The sequence below is a fragment of the Chlorocebus sabaeus genome, chromosome 12, assembly GCF_047675955.1.
Source record: "Chlorocebus sabaeus isolate Y175 chromosome 12, mChlSab1.0.hap1, whole genome shotgun sequence".
Lineage (NCBI taxonomy): Eukaryota > Metazoa > Chordata > Mammalia > Primates > Cercopithecidae > Chlorocebus > Chlorocebus sabaeus.
This window is the reverse complement of record NC_132915.1, coordinates 64,566,949-64,587,303: the sequence shown is the minus strand read 5'-3', so window position 1 is coordinate 64,587,303 and position 20,355 is coordinate 64,566,949. Positions and strand designations below refer to the sequence as shown.

Here is a 20,355-nt window from a genome sequence, read left to right as displayed (position 1 = left end):
CACACACACCACACATATCACATACCACACACACCACAACATGCACTCACACTACACACACTACACACAGTTTATGCACACACCACACACACACACCACATGCACATCTGGTGTGAACGTGTGTGGGGGGCTGCCCACTTCCCTCCACTCAAAGCGTCCTCATCACTGTCACCCCTCATGCTGCAAAGCGCAGGAGCCTCATCTCAGCTCCCCTGTCCAGCCCCCTGTGCTCTTGCCCTGCAGGTCCGCTCTCTCCGAACCCTCTCCCCCTCCATAGGGTTGCCAGATAAAATGCAGGGTGCCCAGTTATACTTGAATTTCAGATAGACAATGAACAATGTTTTAGTGTAACTATGACCCAAATGTTGCATGGGACATATTTATACTAAAACAAATTCGTTACCTGTCTGAAATTCCAATTTAACTGGATGTCCTGTCTTTTCATTTGCCAAATCTGGCAACCCCACACCCCCAGTTCTCTGCTCCCCACTCTCCCCACCTTCCTGTCTCAACTCCTGTTGCTTTTCCTCGGTCCCTCTCTTTGTCAGCCCATTCCAGGGTGCTGGCCTTGGCAACCCTCTTTTTTCAAACTCCTGCTCTCCTGGGACGGCTTCTTCCACCCCTTGGATCCACCTCCACGTGGGGCTGGCCTCACTAGCATCCTCCGAGGATCTTCTCTCCAGCTCCGGATACAGGAGCCGCCCTCCCTGCAGCGACAGCATGTTGCCGCACTGCAAGTGCCTCCAGAGGCTGGGCCTGCCAGCCTGGCAAGCAAGGCTGCATCTCTGCTGCCTGCGTCATCCACTGCCCGGAAACATGCTGGCCAGGTGTGGCCAGAAGCACTTCCCCGGGAGCCGGCTCTTGTCCAGCCTCATCTCCTTGTGCCTGGCCAAGCTGAACTGCTGACCTCCTTCCCCCACATGCGCTCAGAACCCCCATTCATGCTGTTCCCCCTGCCCGCAGTACCTCCCCCAAATTCTGCTTTCTGAAGTCCCCTCTCTTCTCCAAGTCCAGCTCACAAGGCCTCCTCCTCCCAGCTCCGCTTCCTTCCCCGAGCACCTACAGTGTGTTATCTGCAGGCTTATCTAGGTGTCCACGGGGTCCAAATGTCTGGTTGACCCCCACGTTCCCTTGGCAGGGCTGGGTACACAGTCAGTGTCCAGGCAGTGTTTACTGAATGGAGGAGTGAATGAATACGTGAATGAATGCATGGGTAAGTAAGGCGGCATCTACTCCAGGAGGAGACGGATGGGTGGGTGGATGCGTGGGCAGATGGGCAAGTGAACAAATGAAGAGCATGCCGGGCTTGGCAGACAGCCTTCTCCTGCAGAGGGAAGCCAGGCTCCCTCCCCATGCCCACTTCATCAGCACTTTGTTTCCACGGCCCTGTGATTCTAGCCTGCAGACCCTCCCAGACCGACGTAGTGAGCGTTGTGACCACACAGTACAAGAGCAGAGCCCTGGGCCTGGCTCCTGGTGAAGGGTGCCTGAGCTGGAGCAGAGCTGACTCTGGCTGAGGAGAGGGGGAGACTGAGGCCCACTCTTCTCCCTTCCAGATCTTGCACAGCCGTCTCTCCCATCATGAATCTCCTGTGCCCAGGTTTTTCTTTGTGTCTGGACACACTCACCCACCTCTGACCAGTCCAGGTTCTTCCAAGAACAGGACCCCACTGAGTTCCTATGGAGATGTGCTGCCCAGGTCCCCTTTAAAGGAAGGACTTCGGCCAAATGCAATGGCTCACACCTGTAACCCCAACATTTTGGGAGGCCAAGGTGGGAGGATCACTTGAGGCCAGGACAGTTCAAGACCAGGTTTGGAAACATAGTGAAATCCCATCTCTACAAGAAAAGGATTTTTTAATTAGCTAGGCATGGTGGCATGCACCTATAGTCCCAGCTACTCAGGAGGCTGATGTGGGAGGATTGATTGAGCCTGGAATTCGAGGCTGCAGTGAGCTATGATCACACCACTGCACTCTGGCCCAGGTGGCAGAGTGAGTGAGATCCCATCTCCTAAAATAAAATAAAAGAAATAATAATAATAAAATAGAAAGGAAGGACTTCGAGGCCTGCCTCAGCTGCAGAGAGCTGCCCTGGCTGAGGTTAGACCCTGGGGGAGGGGAGAAGGACTCAGAGATGGAGCAAAGCTGTGGAGATATTAAGGACCTGCATCACGGTTTGACTTCTTCCTCTACCCAATCTTGCTTCTTCCTTCTTCCCTTTAAAGGTGATAAATATCTTGCACTCAAACTTTGTCTAACTGTTGCTTTTAGAGAACACAGCCCTCAAAAGTTCTCTTCCCTCCATCTCCAGGGCCTCCCCACATGTGCCAGTTCCCTTCTCTGTGCATCTCTGAAGGCCCTGTGTGCAGGGCTGGCGTCAGGAGTGTCCAGAACATGGTCCCAGGACCTCCTGGACCTGGACTGAGCCCCGCCCACCATGCTCCTCCTCTTCCCTCTCTGTCAGCTTCACTCTCTCCCCGCCCCTTCCCACCCCCTGCCCCCACACCTCTCCAGCTCCAAGCCACTCTCTCTCAGAGCCCTTCCCGTGGCAGCCACATGGCAAGGGCAGCCTGTCTGAACACCCTTAGAGGCCAGAGCCCCCCTAAAGCTCAGTCCTGCCCTCCTCAACAAACAGGTCCTGGGAGAGCCATCTATTCAGGACTAGACACAGACATAAGAGCCAGGAGGCTCACAGTTTTGCACCCTTCAAACCAAATTCCTTAAATATAGTACAGCATTTATTCCATGGCCACGGGAGAATGGGTTTTCTGTTAATAAAAACTGAATATCTCCTTATTTGTGATGAAAACAAGAGCTCTGAATGTAACATAACATTTTAACTTGTCTGGAATTATCTTTCGGTTCCTGATTTTTCTGTCACTCTGAAGTGACACAAGTCATTCACATTCTCTAAGAATAGAAGTGACCTGTTGGAATATAGCAATAAAGTCTCATTAAAAATATGTTTAAAAAATCTTATTTCTGGCTTTCCTGTCAATAAAACATATTGTACTTTCTGTGGCTCTTATTTTCTGTTTCCTTTTGTGGTTTTTCAAATCAGATTTGGAAAGGCCCATAAAAGGATATACATTTTCAAATCAAAAGTAAATCACTTGTTCCCAGGAAGCACCTCTTTGGTTTCAGAATTTTAGGGCTGATTTCAGGCAACTGGCAGCAGGCCTCCGGGTTGGGTTCTGTGCAATGTGCAAAAGTAATCAATTGGGAGAGCAAGTAAGAAGCGGTTTCTAAAAATGGCCACTCGAGGGTGCTGCGTGCTCAGGTGGGAGTCATAGGCACACCGTTTACAATACATTCCAGTGATATTTCAGTGGCCGGTGTAGATCAGCAAAACCAGCCGACTGTGCAGTCCGGCGCTGTGTCTGTTCACTCACTCCTCAGACCCCTCCTAAGCCCCATCCTGTGGGTCGACCCTGGCTGGGCTGTCAGGGGTCCCAATAACAAGGATCCCCAAGCCTGGAGGGCAGAGAAGGCTGGAATGGGAGGAGACAGGAAGTTCACAGTACAGCAGGGGAAGGACAGGGAGAAGGCCCTGGGAGGAGGGGAAGGCCCAGGAAGGCCTGCTGAGGGGCGAGTGAGTCTGACCCATTGGCACAGCAAATCCTGGGGACTCAGGCCTCACATGAAGGTCCAGAAGTCCCGGGCACTCGGCACTGGCTGGGCATGGCGACCAGGCCCTGTGAAGAGAGAAGCCTCCTGGCGAAACGTGGCCACCGTGAAGCTGCGGCCAGGGCCCCCCTGAGGATCCTGGGCCCTCGAGTCACAGCTGAAGCAGCAGAGGACGCAGGTGATGGCCACAGTCACCACGAACAGCACCACCACCACCCCAATCACTGCCGTTTCCATGGCCCACTGAGCAACCTTAGGTCCTCTCAGAGCTTTCGCTCCCATCCAGAACAGGAGGCTCTTGGCGATCGCAGGTGCCCGGTGCTCCTCCGGCGGCTCTCCCTCTGTCTCCTAAGAAGATGCTGCTCCAAGTCCCTGGGTTGCTCCTGCTCCAGGCCATCAGGCACCGCCATGTGGCCCCACTGCGCAAAGCTCAAATCTCAGATGATCTCTGTCTATTTTCTAAGCCTCAGGCCAGGCCTCCAAGAGCTGTGGTCAGCTCCATGTCAGCTTCTAGAAGAAGCACTGTCCTGGAAGACGTGAGCACAGACTCCCTGGACACGGAGGAGGTGGAGAGGAGGGGTCAGAAGACGTCGCACAGAGACAGCCTAGCCAGCCCTGGCCCTCCCGTGACGCCTACGGATTTCAAGAGCAAGTTACACTCAGACCAAAGACAAAATACTCCCCCTACTGTGGATGCAGGAGTATCCCGGCTCCTCCCCAGGAGGGACCTTGGGCCAGTCCTTCAGTTGGCCTATTTGCTGCCTCCCCAGCCTGTGGGGGCAGGGACATGAGGAGGGAGGAAGGCATGCGCCAGCTCTGGGCAAGGCAGGGGACACTCACGGGTCACCCCAGGTGCCAGGGCCTTCAGCGGGGGCTGGAGGCAGGGGCAGGTTGCATTTGGCCTCCTTTTCTGCATGGCACTGGGATCATGCAGTTTAGATAGAGTATCGTGTTCTTCCCCGGGAATCCCTGCCCTGTCCATGACTGTGGGGCTGTTTACCCAGAGGTCCCGGAAGAGCCTTCTTAGGTGCTGGCTTCACCTGCCCTCTTTGCTGCCTGCTCAGCCCGTTGCTCACACTCTTGTACTATGAAGACTTACCCTGGGCTTCCCAAGGACCAGCCCTGGCTGTACCTGGTGCTGCGGCCTCCTGGACTGGTGGCTGTCCCAGGGACCTTGGCGTTTCTCCCTGGGTGCTGCAGCGTCCGTCCTACTTGGAACTTGGCTCCAAGATGTCTGAGCAACTGTGAGCACTTCCTGAATTCTTTCCTCCAATTGTGAGCGAGGGCCCAGGACCCACACTGCAGCTGTCCAACCCCCGCTCAGCAGTTATCCTGCCCCACCAGGCGCACCCCAGGCCATTTCCACCCTGCTCCCTGCCAGGAGGTCAGGGGAATAAGCTAGGCCCAGGCAACTGAGTTAGTCTGCCAGGTCAGAGCCCTTTCACACCCAACACCTCCTGAGACCCCCACCACTTCTAGAAAGGAGACTGGACTATTAGCCCCACTTTGTCCCTATTCTGGGAAACAGAGTCGTGAGAACAATAACTCCAGGCATGGGACCTCACCAGACATGATCTCATATAACCTCCCCAGCACCTCTGCATAGCGGTAGCAATACAGCCTCCATTTTATAGATAAAGATCCTGTGGTCATAGAGGTTACATGACCTGCCTGTAGCCCATTCTGAATTAGCCATGTTAACAGAAGTGAGCAGTGGCCGAGGAGGGACCGGCCTCCCTCCACTCCTAGCTCAGTGCACTTTCCAGTTACCGTGGGACCATAGAGCGACCATCTGATTCTGTGATTTTACTGATCTGGGTGCAAAGTGCCAGAAAGGGCAGAGGGCTGGCCCAAGTTCACACAGCCTGGGGCCTTTTCAGTTTCTCCAAGGCCCAAGGGAACTTGCTTTAGAACCAGTATTAGGAAACTGGCACTTTGCACAGAATGGGAGAGCAGCTTTTCAGAGCAAGCAATGGCCTGTCGTATTCTCAATCTGTCCCTTTTCTGAGATGATGAGACCAGCTGGGCCCTGGGCTCCTCCTCCACATGGAGCAGGCTGTGGGCTGCAACAGGAAGCCAGTTCCTTGGATTATTTGTATTAACTGGGATGGCCAGAAGAAAGGAGACGATGGGCAGATCTGCAGGGCCTGTGGTTTCAGATTGAGTTACCAACATCACCTCCTTAACTGGGGTGATAGAGGGCACCAGGGGACTATGCCTCAAGCTTGAACATTTGTTCCTTTGATTTCTCATCGCCTGTTCTTCCTATGTGCATGCAGCTGTAGGCCACCTGCAGATTGTCTGAGTGGTTCCTCATTTTTAAACTGGAATAAAGGCCGATTGCTCAGCGGGTTCTCTCCTGCCCTGCATAGGCTTCCTTTCCTATTTCCGGCTTTCAGGGAACCTCCTCTCCGTCTTTGATTCATCTGTGAAATCAGCCTGGAGATACTTGGGAAAGGGGCAGGGCTGCAGGGAGCAGCCAGAGGAGTCGTGGCAGGAATCCAGGAGGGGGATGGAGGGGGCTGGGCTAGGCAGGGCATGGGAATGGAGAAGGGGGTGGATTTGAAGGACACTGCAGAGAAAAATCAACACTGCACGGCAGCCTAGGGTCCACTTTCCCAACCCAGAAACCTAAGGTGGAGGAAATCAGTGTGAATTTGCCTCCTTCTCTCTCTCACACCCTCCTCCTCCAGCCCTCACAGAGAATCCACTGGGAAATAGAAAGGAAAGAGGACATTCTGTTCCCGTGAGTCACCAGGCCCCTGACTCTCTGGCCTGCTCTCCAGCCCCTCCCCACTGCCTCTCCTGGCCCCCAGTCCTCATCTCCCCCCACTTCCCACCTCATCTCACAGGCACAGGCTGAAGGCCTCAGAGCCAGACTTCCTCCCTCGCTGTGGATCCCACCAGCTGTTCACAGAGCATATTCCAACGAGCCTCCAGGCTTTGGCAAGGGGGCATCTCTGTTATCCAACCCATTTCAGAGAAGAGGACAGTGAGACCCCAGCATTCTCTCAAGGCCATCCAACACCTTGCACCCCAGCACCACAGACTCCACTTTAAAAAACTCCACTCGCTGCCTCCTAGCCCTCCCTCCACGCACAGGCACCAACTGGGGCAGGATGGCTGAAGACACAAGGCTTGGAGAAGAAACCCTGACCCAGTTACCAAGGAAAGTGGATTCAAGGCAGCTGGTGGATGGGGCTTCCTCAAGTTTCAGAGCTCAGTCTGCCCTGGACATGGGCTGAAAAGAGTACAGGGGCAGAGCCCTGGGAAGCGAGCCTCACAGCGGCTCCAACCTTCCTCTCCCCAAGGCCCTGGACTGTCCCATGGAAGGCCAGAGCCCTGCTGGTGCACACAGGACCTGCTGTGGACAGGGTTTTGTGCAAACCCTGAATCCTCCCTCAGAGCTCAGAAAGAGCCCACCCAATTCTTCCCACTCCACAACCAGCCCCTAAGACCCAGACAGAAGCTGCCTGCTCCAGGCACACACTTCCCATCAGAGAGGGAGGTCCCAGGGCAATGAGGACACAGGCCGGGCAGCTCCTGCCCTCCCGTTGCAATCAAGAGCCTCTTCACAAAAGCTTCTTAGTGGTTTTTATTTTCTTGGACTAAGGCACCGATGAATTGACTGTGCAGCCTCGTACTGCCTTCTCCAAACCAAAAGGACATTCTCAGGGCCTCTCCCAGTGCCCCGCCCGCCAGAGGCCTTTCAGCGGCCTGATGAGGAGGTCAAGACAGGCACTTCACATCCACTTGTGTGCTGGCTCTGCCAGGACACCCTTGTCACTTCTGGGGCTCACTGGTAGTTACAGTCACAAGGTGGGCTGTCCAGCCCCAAAAGAGCACCCTTACTCTCCACTCCCCAAACCCTTCAGCACTTCAGGCCCCAGTGTTCTTCAGTTCTCTGCAGTCATAGTACACTGGGGCATAGCATGCAAATGCCGCCAGAGCAAGCCCCAGGCCATTGTTCCCCTCATTCACCCCAGAGACGCATCCTTCCACATGGAAACATGGGGTCCACTTGTCCTGGGAACGGATGGCAGGGCAGGGGCAGCTGCTGTCCATAGGCACCGGCGGCAGCAGCCTCAGCGAGCGTGGCGGGGGTGGTGGCGGTGAGGGTGGTGGTGGTGGTGGTGGTGGTGGTGGTGGTGGAGGTGGTGAGGGGTGTGGCGGGGGTGGTGGTGGTGGAGGCCCACATTCGGCACGTGAGATACGTGGCCAGGATGATGGTGATGGTGGAAGATTCCCAGGTGGCCCCGCCGCCGGAAGGGCCAAGGCTGGGCCCGGCGGACTCGGTTTCCCCCTGCAGCTATACGGTTCCTCTCCACGTCACAGTCCTGCCGTCCATGGAAAAGGCAAGTGGCCAACAGCAACAGTAGCAGCAGAACCGCCACAGCAGCGCCTGTGATCCATCCCACGAGGGCCGTGCTCCCCAGGAGGCCCAGCATCTGGGAGCCGGACAGTCCCTCTCTCCCCAGCAGCTCCTCACTCCTTTCTCTCCTTCAGCAGCCTCCGCTCAGCCCTCTCAGTCACTGAACTTTGTTGTCTCCGCTGCGGGCTGGAGAGCAGCCAGGGAATGTGGGCGAAGCCTGTTTGGACTTGCAACTGCTGGCCAAGGGTGAAGCCAGGCTGCTGTTAACTCTGAGGAGGCCTGGCAGGGAGGCCGGGTGGAGACAGAGGAGCTGTCAGAACGGATCTGGTTGAGGGAGGAGCCCTGAGTCTAGAGGAAAGAAATCCTCCTGCTCCCTGCCTCAGTGACTTTCCCTCTCCGGGTTTCAGTCTCCTCTCAGAGACTGTGTGGAACAGAGATGAACAACACGGGCTTTGGAGCCAGACAACTCACTTGCTGTGAGATTGTGCACAAGTTACTTAACCTCTCTGTCCTCTGTTTCCTCTTCTGTAAAATGGCTGCTAACACTTCCTTCCTTAATAGGGCGTTCTGAGGACTAAAGGAGTTGAGATGCATAAATCAGCAACACCAGCTCCTGCACACGTTTGCCATTGATATTACTGCAATGGACTCCATGGCTCAGGAGACATTGTCATCTGAGAGTCTGTGATTCCCTGTCCTGCAGCCTGCAGAGCCCTCCGGGGCTGAGTCAGGCTCTGTCAGATGAGCCATCCTGAGCTCAGTGAGCTTGAGAAGCTCAGGGAGGCACGGCAGGCAGATTTTGCCATCCAGGGAGGTCCTCCATCCGGCTTGTGCTGGGAGGCAGGAGGGTCTGGGTGTCCGCCCAAGTTTGCTGGGAGGCAAGAAGGAGGCCACTGAGCTCAGAGAGGGCAGGCACAGGCCCAGCCTCCTGGTTCCCAGTTCAGCAATCTCAACTGGCCATAAATGGCATGCTCCTTGCTCTGTCACACCCCCCCTGCCCAGCAGTGGTGAGTGCCATTCCTACCTAGTGGAGCATTTACAGAGCGGCAGGATCTGAGGGGGCCCAGATCCTCTGTGTTCCTCCTGGGAGGCGCCGCCCCATCCTGCTGACAGGCCTCAGCCACAGGTGCTCATTGTCTCTCTGGCAACCCTTTCTGCTGTGGGCATGCTGGGCTGTTCTCCAAGCCCTTCCTCACATGCAGCGGGGCTCCCCAAAGCCCCAGCTCTGTGTCTGGCTCTGCAGGGTCCCTCCAGGCTGAGTCCCCAGCCCCTCCCTCCAGGCTCACTTCCCCGCCGCCGCCGCCGCCTGGAGGAATGTCTGCAGACACCGCAGGGCTGGTTCTCTGAGTTCTGGCAGCACCTCCACCCTGTGATGTTGGGCAAACCCCTCGCCCTGACCCAGCCTGTCTCCTCTGCAGAACTCCCAGGGCAAGAAGTGACCTCCAGGGACCCTTCCCCCTCTGACCTCAATCTGAGGTGAGTTCTCTCAGGGAGGCCTGAAACCCTTAATGAAAACCCTCAGCAGATGAAAAGGCTAAACATTCCCTTCAACCAAATTGGGCTCAGGGGGCAGCAGGTTTAATGAATCCTGGCACTTCTTTGGTCCTTGGGGGAGCCACTTGAACTTTTAATGATGCTGGAATAAGAACTCCTCCTGCAGACTCCTGGGGCCCTGGGAGCCTGGCTGCCTTCCCTAGGGAAGTTAAGCAGGGAAGTCTGCTGTGAGGAGGAGGAGGAAGCCAAACAGGGGATTTTCGTCCTCAGAACTTCTCCAAGAAGACTCCCACCCCACACCAGCCGCTGGCGGTGGGGCAAGACCTTACAACTATGAACCTGAAGAACTTCAATCAGCAAAAAGGGCCCCTTGGAATCACCCAGACCTAGCCTTCACTGACAGATGGAGAACTGAGGCCAGAGAAGGGAAAGATTTCCCTAAGTTCCCCCGGCTTTGTATGCTAATCTACACAGCAGGTACTCAACAGAGTACTGTCCCTGCAGTGAGGGAGCCGTCCAGAGTGAGAGCCCGAGATCAGCAGGGCCTTCCACAGAGACAGTTGGAAGATGAGGTGGAGATGCGAATAAACCTGGAGGGCGCAGGGGTTGGGGGGCCCCCTAACACATACACATACACATGACATCTGTTTCATTAGGTGCAGGTTCACTCCCCATCTGGGTAGTAGGATCCCAAAGTGAACATTTGATTAGATGCTTTGGGCACTCGTGGGGGCAATGAGGGACAGCCATCGAGAATACAGTCCTCCGTGACTTAACCCATTTATGCCTAAGGTTACAATTTTTTGAATTTTTGCAATCAGACCTTGGCAATGACCTTGATCAGTAGGATAAAAATAACTCCCACATGCTTAGCATTCCAATAATGGAACACCAGGCATAAATGTTAAGAAGTGACACAGCCAGGTGCAGTAGCCTGTAATCACGGCATTTGGGGAGGCGGAGGGGGGTGGATCATTTGAGCCCAGGAGTTCAAGACCAGCCTGGGCAACATGGCAAAACCCTGTCTCTTTAAAAATTACAAAAGATTAGCTGAGCATAGTGGCACATGTCTATAATCCCAGCTATTCAGGAGGCTGGGGCAGGAGGATTGCTTGCGCCTGGGCAGTTGAGACAGCAGTGAACCGAGATCATACCACTGTGCTCCAGCCTGGGCAACAAAGCAAGACCCTGTCTCAAAAAAAAGTGACAGAGACCTTCTTGGAGGCTTGACTGTACACTGTACACAAGGGTTTGCAGGACTGATAACTTTAAGGACACTGTGGCTGTACTTCCGGATCCCCCGCCTCAGAAAAGCTTGTCATTGTATTTCTTCCCCAGGGTTGGGACTTCCTAGCCAAGGAACAGGAGTTCTAGACCACACAGCTGATGGGTAAGCTTTTCGAAACTCATATTATTTAGCTTCATGCCCATATTTCCAGGGTACACAGACTCATGCACATGCTTGTAAATCAACATTGCTCTGTAGGAAAACTCATACACCAATAATTGTGTGTGCACACACACATGTAAATATGCACAGGTGAATACAAGTTCCAGACAACTCAAACTTGTGCTTGTAGTAGCTGCAGGTGGTTCTTGGCAATCTAGCCATAGCAACCACATTGTTTTCACTAATTGGTGGCACCACCTAGTGGTGACACTGTAAATAAATCCGTTTTGTATTCTGACCTGTCAAAAGTTACAGTATCTGATGGTTGTTTATAGGTCATAATTTGTACCCATGCATTTAAATCCTCTCTATTCCAAGTTCCTATTAAAATAGACAAAGAGGCAAAAGAGGGAAAAATCCTATTCCACACCAGAAATCAATAAAAAAAAAATCAAATTACTGGCCCACAAACTTTAAGGAATTTCAACAAGATACAGTACAAATGGAGCCAAGCTGATGCGTGTATTGACTAAAGAAGGACATTCCTGGGAAATAATGGAGGATACACCCCAGGAAAGTGTCCCTATAGCCCCATAGTAGACAGCCAGGACTAGGAACAAGGCTGAGATGGGCGTAAGCAGGAAACAAATTGAGCAACCTTGGGAACTGCGAATGCCTACTCACAGAGAAGGTAGCCAAGGCTCAGTTCGTCTTTTGGTTTGCACAGAAAAGTAGGGACATTGGCCAGCAGGTTTCTAACCCAGGTGCTCGTGCCAGTTAGAGAAGGGGGGACATTCTTCCAGCCAACCTTGGACTACCTCAACAAATAGTGAAAAGAAGTTGCAGAGCAGAACAGCAAATTTCTCTCCTGTTCTCAGAAGCTCTCCCTGCCCTAATCATGGTCGATGGGATCTCCCAATCTAGAAAACTAAACTATAAATATTCCATTTTTCTTCTTTTCCCATTGCCTGGAACCAACATGTTTGAAAATGACCTACATATCTTTCAGAGGACCCATTTCAAATCTCAATTCCAAACATATGTAGATCTAGGTCCCTCCATAAAGTGAGCAAATATATAATAATATCTAGACATACAAAAAAAGATGTAAGTTATTATATCTTTATCATTAGGGTTACTAGACTCTAAGAAACAAAAACAGTAAAATTCCATAATTTATATTGTAAATACAATTCCAAAATCAGCCTATATATGAATATGGAAAATATGCAAAAACAGGAAATTTATTTTCCAGTTAAAAACCAAATCTGGAAAGATTGCTTTGAGAACCTTCCCTATAACTCAGAAATAAATAAATAAATAAATAAATAAATAAATAAATAGATTAAAAGAGAGAGAAAGAAAAGAAAATTCCAGAAATCAAATATACCTATATAATAGGCATTCCAGAAATAGAGAATAGAGCCCATGGAGAAACAATCATGAAAGAAATATAAAGAAAATTTCCTGACTTGAAGAATTAACTCCTTAGATCAAAAAGTGACTTAGTACTCAGCAAACTATCTATCTACCTATCTATCTATTTAGAGACAGGGTCTCATTCTGTCACCCAGGCTGGAGTGCAGTGGCACAATCACAGTTGGCTCACTGCAGCCTCGACCTCCTGAGCTCAGGTGATCCTCCCACCTCAGCCTCTCAAGTAGCTGGGACTACAGGCGGATCCCATCATGCTGGCTAATTTTTTTTTAATTTTTTTGTGGAGACAGCGTTTTGCCATGTTGTCCAGACTGGTCTTGAACTCCTGGGTTCAAGCAATCCTCCCAACTTGGCCTCCAAAGTGCTGCGATTATAGGTGTGAGCCACCACACCCCGCTTAAGGAAACTATTTAAAGAGGCCAGATCATTTAGTTATATCCAGGTAAAATTTTAACATTAAAACAATAAAGAGAAACCAAATGGTATAACCATCACGGAAAACACTTTGAATTTTCATATAAAACCAAACACACTCTACCAGCTATTTACTGTTTCTAACTATTTACCAGCACTCACACTCCTTGGAATTTACCCAAATAAGCTGAAAACTTTTGTTCACACAGAAATCTGCATGTGGATGTTTATAGCAACTTTATTCATAATTGACAAAACTTGGAAGCAACTGAGATAGTGAATGGAAGCAGCAGGTGAACGGATAAATAAACTGTGGTACACCAGACAATGGAACAGCATTCAGCACTAAAAAGAAATGAACTCTCAAGTCTTGAAAAAACATGGAGGAAACTTAAATGCGTATTGCTAAGTGAGAGAAGCCAATCTGAAAAGGCTACATATGCGTGATTCCGTCTATTTAACATTCTGGAAAAGGCAAAACTACGGAGACAGTAGAAAGATCAGTGGTTGCCAGGGGCTGGAAGGAGGCAGGAGGTAGAGCGCAGGGAATTTTTTAAGGCAGTGAAACTATTCTATAAAACACTAGGATAGTGGATACATGTCATTTCGAAATTTGTCAAAATCCATAGAATGTACAACACCGAGTGAACCCTAATGTGAACGATGGCCTTTGGGTGATGATGTGTCAACATAGAGTAGATTACAGCAAATGTACCTCTGTGTTGTGGAACGCTGGTAATAGCGGAGGGGGGATTCATATGGGAAATCTCTGTAGCCTCCACTCAAGTTTCCTGTGAACCTAAAACTGCTCTAAAAAATAAAGTCTACTTTTTTAAAAAACAAAAGGAGTAAAGAAAATAATCCTACAAACCACAATAGGAGCTGTTTGAACTGTTTCAAAAAATAGAGACCCTTTTTTATTTTTTAAATTCATATAACTTACTTTATAAAACTAGCGTAACCTGATACCAAATATAAGAATCATATCACAAAAACAATACAAATCTCAGAATTTTTTTTTTTTTTTTTTTTTTTTTTTAGACAGAATCTCGCTCTGTCATCTAGACTGGAGTGCAGTGTCATGATCTTGGCTTACTGCAACCTCCGCCTCCCGGGTTCAAGCGATTCTCCTGCCTCAGTCTCCTGAGTAGCTGGGACTACAGGCACATGCCCCCACACCTGGCTAATTTTTTGTATTTTTAGTAGAGATGGGGTTTCGCTGTGTTAACCAAGATGGTCTCCATCTCTTGACCTCGTGATCTTCCTGCCTCAGCTTCCCAAAGTGCTGGGATTACAGGTGTGAGCCTCCGCACCTGTCCCAAATCTCAGAATTCTAACAAACTTATGTTATATTCCTAGCAGAACATTGGGAGACGAATACTCCATAAAATAAATTTATTCTAGGAATGTGAGGGTAGTTTCATATTTTAAAAATATGTTGCAATTAATTATATTAATAGGTTAAAAAAGTAAAACCATATGATCATCTCAACAGATGTCAAAAAGTAGTTAATAAAATTCACTATGCATTCCTGATAAATACAGGGATACCTCATTTTTATTGTGCTTCCCAGATATTGCTTTCTTTTTTTTTTTTTTTTTTTTTTTTCCCCTTTTAACGTATTGAAGGTTTGGGCTGGGCTCAGTGACTCACGCTTGTAATCCCAGCATTTTGGGAGGCCCCGGTGATGGATCACTTGAGGTCAGGAGTTTGAGGCCAGCCTGTCCAACATGGTGAGGCCAACCCCATAAAAATACAAAAATTAGCCAGGCATGGTGGCTTGCACCTGTAATCCCAACTACTCAGGAAGCTGAGGCACAATAATTGCTTGAACCCGGGAGGCAGAGATTGCAGTGAGCTGAGATTGCACCACTGCACTCCAACCTGGGTGACAGAGTGAGACTCTGTCTCAAAAATAAACAAAAACAAATTGAAGGTTTGTGGCAACCCACTTCGAGCAAGCCTTTCGACACTATTTTCCAACAGCATGTGCTCACTTCATGTCCCTTTGTCACACATTTTAGTAATTCTCACCATATTTCAAATGTTTTCATCATTGTTATATCTGTTATGGTAGCCTGTGGTCAGTGATCTTTGATATTACTATTGTAATTGTTTTGGGGCACCATGAACTGTACCCGTATAATATTATTCAATAAATGTTGTGTGTATTCTGGCTGCTTCACTGACTAGCCCTTCCTCCATCTCTCTTCCTCTCCTAGGGTTTTCCTATTCCCTAAGACACAACAATATCAAAATAAAGCCAATTAATAATCCTATAATGGCCTCTAAATGCTCAATGAAAGGAAAAGTCACGTCTCTCACTTTAAATCAAAAACTAGAAATTATTAACCTTAGTGAGGAAGGCATGTTGAATGCCAACACAGGCTGAAAGCAAAGCCTCTTGCGCCAAGCAGTTAGCCAACTTGTGATTGCAAAGACAAAGTTCCTGAAGGAAACTAAAAGTCCTACTCCAGTGAATACATGAGTGATAAGAAGGCGAAACAACCTTATTGCCGATATGGAGAAAGTTTGAGTGGTCTGGATAAAAGGATAACCAGTCACAACATTCCCTGAAACCAAAGCCTAATCCAGAGCAATACCCTAACGCTCTTTATTTCTATGGAGGCTGAGAGAGGTGAGGACGCCACAGAAGAAAAGTTCAATGCTAGCAGAGGCTTAAGGAAAGAAGCCATCTTGATAACATAAAAGTACAAGGTGAGGCAGCACTTGTACTTTTGTGATGTTGAAGCTACAGCAAGTTATCTAGAAGGTCTACCTAAAATACTCGATGAAGGTGGCTACACTAAATAACTGATTTTTAATGTAGATGAAGCAGTCTTCTATTGGAATAAGATGGTATCTAGGACTTTCACAGCTAGAGAGAAGTCAATGTCCGGCTTCAGAGCTTCAAAGGACAGGCTGACTCTCTTGTTAGGGGTTATTGCAGCTGATGACTTTATGTGGAAGCCAATGCTCATTTACCATTCCCAAAATCCTAGGGCCCTTAAGAATTATGCTAAATCCACTGTATTGATTTATAGATGCCTGTGCTCTATAAAAGAAAAAACAAAGCCCAGATGACAGCACATCTGTTTACAGCATGGTTTACTGCATATTCTAAGCCCACTGTTGACACCTACTACTCAGAAAAGAAGATTCTTTTCCAAATATTACTGCTCATTGACAATGCACCTGGTTATTCAAGAGCTCTGATGGAGATGTATGAGGAGATAAATGTTGTTTCCATGCATGCTAACACAACTTCCATAATGCAGCTTATGAATCAAGGAGTAATTTCAATTTTCAAGTCATCTTATTTAAGAAATGCATTGTGTAAGGCTATAGCTGTCATACAGAGTGATTCCTTTGATGAATCTGGGCAAAGTAATCTTTTGTGAAAGGAAGGCTCAATCGACATGGCAACATTTATTAACAACTTATTTTAAGAAATTGCCACAGCCACTTCAACCTTCAGCAATCACCACCTTGGTCAGTCAGCAGCCATCCACGTGAAGGCAAAGTCCTCTACCAGCGAAAATATTACAAATCACTGAAGACTCAGGTGATCATTAGCATTTTTTAGCAATAAGGTGTTTTGTTGTTTTTTTTTTTTTTTTTTGAGATGGAGTCTCACTCTGTTGCCTAGGCCAGAGTGCAATGGTGTGGTCTTGGCTCACTGCAACCTCTGCCTCCGGGGTTCAAATGATTCTCCTGCCTCAGCCTCTGGAGTAGCTGGGACTACAGGTGCATGCCACCACACCCGGCTAATTGTTGTTGTTGTATTTTTAGTAGAGACGGAGTTTCACTATGTTGGCCAGGCTGGTCTCGAACTCCTGACCTCATGATCCACCCGCCTCAGCCTCCCAAAGTGCTGGGATTACAGGCGTGAGCCACTGCACCCAGCCAATAACGTATTTTTAAATTAAGATATGTACTTTTTAGACATAATGCTATTGCACACATAATAGACTATAGGATAGTGTAAGCATAATTTTTTATGCACTGGGAAACCAAAAAATTGATGTGACTCACTTTATTGCACTGATTTGGAACTGAACCTGCAGTATCTCCAAGGTACTCCTGTGTTGCAAATGAGTAAAAAAAAAAAAAAAAAAAAGTGTACTATTAGGAGGATACTCTCTTAACATTATTAAAGGAAAAATATCTCAAACCAGTAGTCAACATCATGATTAATGGTGAAAAAAAATAGGCCTGTAATCCCAGCACTCTGAGATTCCCAATGAAACCAGGAACAAGTTAGAATGCTTACTTCCACCATTTTTAGTTAGCTTAATACAATAACAACATATAATAAAAGGTAGAAATATTGGAGATGATCTGATTATGTATCTAGAAAACTTGAAAGAATATGCCGGAGAACTATTAACACTAATAAGAGTTCATTTAAAAATTCAAATTTTTAAATAAAACTTAATTTAAAATTTTTACCAGGTGCAGTGGCTTATGCCCACAATCCCAGCACTTTGGGAGGCTGAGGTGGGCAGATCACTTGACGCCAGGAGTTCAAGACCACCCTGGCCAACATGGTGAAACCCCATCTCTAAATAATAATAATAATATAAATTTAGATTCTAAAATTTAAAAAATACAAAATCAGTGATTTTCCTACATAACAGCAATAACTAATTCAAAAACAGAATGAAGGCATTATTGATATTTAAAACAAAAAATATAAAACTTCTAAAAACAAACAAGAATAAACTTAACAAGAGATGTGGAAGACCAACATGAACAAAAGAAAAAGCAGCTCTTCACTGACAGCTGTGAAAGAAGACCTAACTGAAGCACCACACCATGCGTCTGAAAGGGAGGAGCCCGCATTATAGTCCAGGCTACACTTCAGTGGATATGGCTCCTGTGAGACTTGCAAACAACCTGCTACAAGTATCTGTTAAATAAATTCTTATACGCTATAGAGGTAATATTTTTGAAAAGTATTAATATACTTTTTTTGAGATAGGATCTTGCTCTGTTGCCCAGGCTAGAGTGCAGTGGCATGATCACAGCTCACTGCAGCCTTGACCTCCTGAGCACAAACAATCCTCCTGCCTCAGCCTCCCAAGTAGCTGGGACTCCAGTTGTGTGCCACCACGTCTGGCTAACTTTTTTTTTCTTTGTAGAGAGGTGGTCTCGCTATGTTGCCTAGACTGATAACCTGCTTTTTAAAGTTACTTTTCCAAATATGTAAGTTTCTTCCTAGTTGTTGCAGAGCATTCGCCTGAAGAGTGTTGAATTATTACAAAAAGAATGCAAGGGAGAAGGAGTTTAATATGCATGCAATCTTTGACCTTCAAAATTGGCCTTTGCCCTGCAAGTCAAGCCAGTTTCCTAAGAGGATTTTCCAAATTCTTTTTTCTCTCCTTTTCAACATACTGAATCAAGAACCAAATGAGGACCCAGCCCATGCAGATCTCCCATAATGTAGAAAGCTCCCCTATTCCACATGCGACAGCCATGTAGCCAAAGTTTGAAGCTCTAAGGTAGATGGAGGCCATGATATCCAGGCCTGGGAGAAGCCTGGTTCCTTCTGGCCCCAAGGGATGATGGGAAGGAGAGAGAAGAGAGGCATGAAGTACAAAATGTGTGTGGCAGCTACTAGGGAGCTTCAAAAATAAATGGAGAAGGCTACAGGAAGACAGGGCTAGAGGTGAATACACTGAGGCACTGATGTTATTTGGATGGGGAGTATGGTCTACAAAATCTAGGTATTCATGAAAATGTGACCTCATTTGTACATGCAGGGTGGTTAGTGCTGGCAATGTTTGTGTTACACATATAAACACACACAGACAGAAGTCTGAAGGGCTACATGACGCAATCTTAACAGGGCTTCCTCTGAGCAGTGAGTTTGCAGGTGACTGCTTTTTATTTGGCGTTTCTACATTTCTAAAACTTGCAACAATAAACATTTTACTTGTATAATAATGAAAGCAACAAAAGTTATAGCACCTTTAGAAAAATATTCAGAAAGCACGCCCACCAAGTAGAACAGGTCTGCATCCCAGCCAAGTGATCCACCCCATTCACCAGCAAAGAGAGCAGCTAGACCCCAGAATAATAAGCTTCATTGGTGTCATTTTAAAGATGCCCACCGGGCGCGGTGGCTCATGCCTGTAATCCCAGGACTTCGGGAGGCTGACGGGGGCGGATTGCCTGAGCTCAAGAGTTTACAACCAGCCTGGGCAACACGGTGAAACCCCGTCTCTACTAAAATACAGAAAAATTAGCCAGGCGTGGCGGCGTGTGTCTGTGGTCTCAGCTACTCGGGAGCCTAAGGCAGGAGAATTGCTTGAACTCGGGAGGCAGAGGTTGCCGTGAGCCGAGATCGCGCCACTGCACTCCAGCCTGGGTGACAGGGAGAGACTCTGTCTCAAAAAAAAAGAAAAAAAAAAAAAGATGCCAACAAGTGGAAGAGGTGTCCTAGATTCGCTGTCCTTGGGGATGTGTGGGAGCTGATTAATCCAAGGGGACTGCTTCTCCCACCCTCCCTGGACAGCGTGTCCATGGGCTTTGAGACATGTACATACAGTAAACGCAGTGAACTTTCTTGAGCCTAAGTTTGCCCTCATGCACAAAGAAGGAAGAACTGGAGAGAGATTGAATCTGTGCAGTCTAAGGTTTATTGCTCTCTGGATTTTCAAGTCTCTGTAATTTTCTGAAATCATTATCTAAAGATAATTGTGACATTTAGAATTATATTCATCGATGTGACTAACATCTGTTGAACTAGACTCTGTGCCTGGTGCTGAGGCTGGGTAGAAAAAAGACAATCCATGCCTTCCAAGAGCTTTTTACCTAGGACAGGAGACAGAAATGTAAATTATTACAACACACTGCGTAGATTCTGGGACCTAAGTGTTCACAAAGAAAGCACAAAAGAAGTCATTTATAAGCAATAATCTCTTTTCCTTTTCCTCCCTATTTTAATAATTGCTAGAATAATTACACTTTCAAATGTATCTCATTTAAATCTCACAACAAACATATTGTCCTGACATTACTAGGAGGCTTAGAGAGTTAAAGCTCTCACTGTTGCTGGGCACGGGGGCTCACACCTGTAATCCCAGCACTTTGGGAGGCCAAGGTGGGTGGATCACCTAACGTCAGGAATTCGAGACCAGCCTGACCAACATGGCGAAACTCCATTACCTACGAAAAATACAAAAGAATAGCCTGGTGTGGTGTCCAGCACCTGTAATCCCAACTACTTGGGAGGCTGAGGCAGGAGAATCGCTTGAACCTGGGAGGCAGAGGTTGCAGTGAGCCAAGATCGCGACACTGCACTCCAGCTTGGAGGATACAGTGAGATTCTGTCTCCAAAAATAAACAAATAAATAAATAAAGCACCCACTCTGGCTCACGCAGTAGTAAACGACAGAGCCAGAATCAAGTGCAGACCTGCCTGACCCCAAAGCCTACCTCTAACCCAGAACAACATTGTGCTAGACTGAGAGATGTAACTGTACGTGATGCTTCACTCAGAAAGCTTGCTCTCTGATGGGAAAGAGAAGTCATGTCTCTGAGAATCCACAGGAGAGAAAATCAGAACACAGGCATAAGAGGAAAATAAAGAGGAAAAGGAGAGAAGCTTTCA

General features: G+C 48.2%; 2 protein-coding genes and 1 long non-coding RNA gene across 5 annotated transcripts; 1 reads left to right on the top strand and 2 right to left on the bottom strand.

Moving 5' to 3' along the window:
* Window positions 1–2,718: 2,718 nt before the first annotated feature.
* SPAAR (small regulatory polypeptide of amino acid response) lies at window positions 2,719–6,412 on the bottom strand. Of its 3 annotated transcripts, none has more exons than XM_037998263.2 (2): window positions 4,729–6,412; window positions 2,719–4,180 (listed from the first exon to the last, which is right to left on the bottom strand). In XM_037998263.2, exon 2 carries the CDS (start codon window positions 3,909–3,911, stop codon window positions 3,639–3,641), a length of 273 nt encoding a protein of 90 aa, XP_037854191.1. In that variant the 5' UTR covers window positions 3,912–4,180; window positions 4,729–6,412; the 3' UTR covers window positions 2,719–3,638. The 3 variants fall into 3 exon arrangements, with proteins under 3 accessions (XP_037854191.1, XP_037854192.1, XP_072877870.1); XM_037998264.2 differs by having other exon boundaries at window positions 4,762–6,412; XM_073021769.1 differs by lacking the exon at window positions 4,729–6,412 and adding an exon at window positions 4,630–4,695.
* Window positions 6,413–6,470: 58 nt separating this feature from the next.
* HRCT1 (histidine rich carboxyl terminus 1) lies at window positions 6,471–8,650 on the bottom strand. Its single transcript, XM_007968770.3, has one exon. It carries the CDS (start codon window positions 8,075–8,077, stop codon window positions 7,715–7,717), a length of 363 nt encoding a protein of 120 aa, XP_007966961.1. The 5' UTR covers window positions 8,078–8,650; the 3' UTR covers window positions 6,471–7,714.
* Window positions 8,651–9,045: 395 nt separating this feature from the next.
* On the top strand, window positions 9,046–13,668 carry LOC140712965 (uncharacterized). The gene is made up of 3 exons (XR_012094833.1): window positions 9,046–9,477; window positions 10,834–10,885; window positions 12,946–13,668. It is a non-coding gene; the product is annotated as an uncharacterized lncRNA (long non-coding RNA).
* Window positions 13,669–20,355: the final 6,687 nt, after the last annotated feature.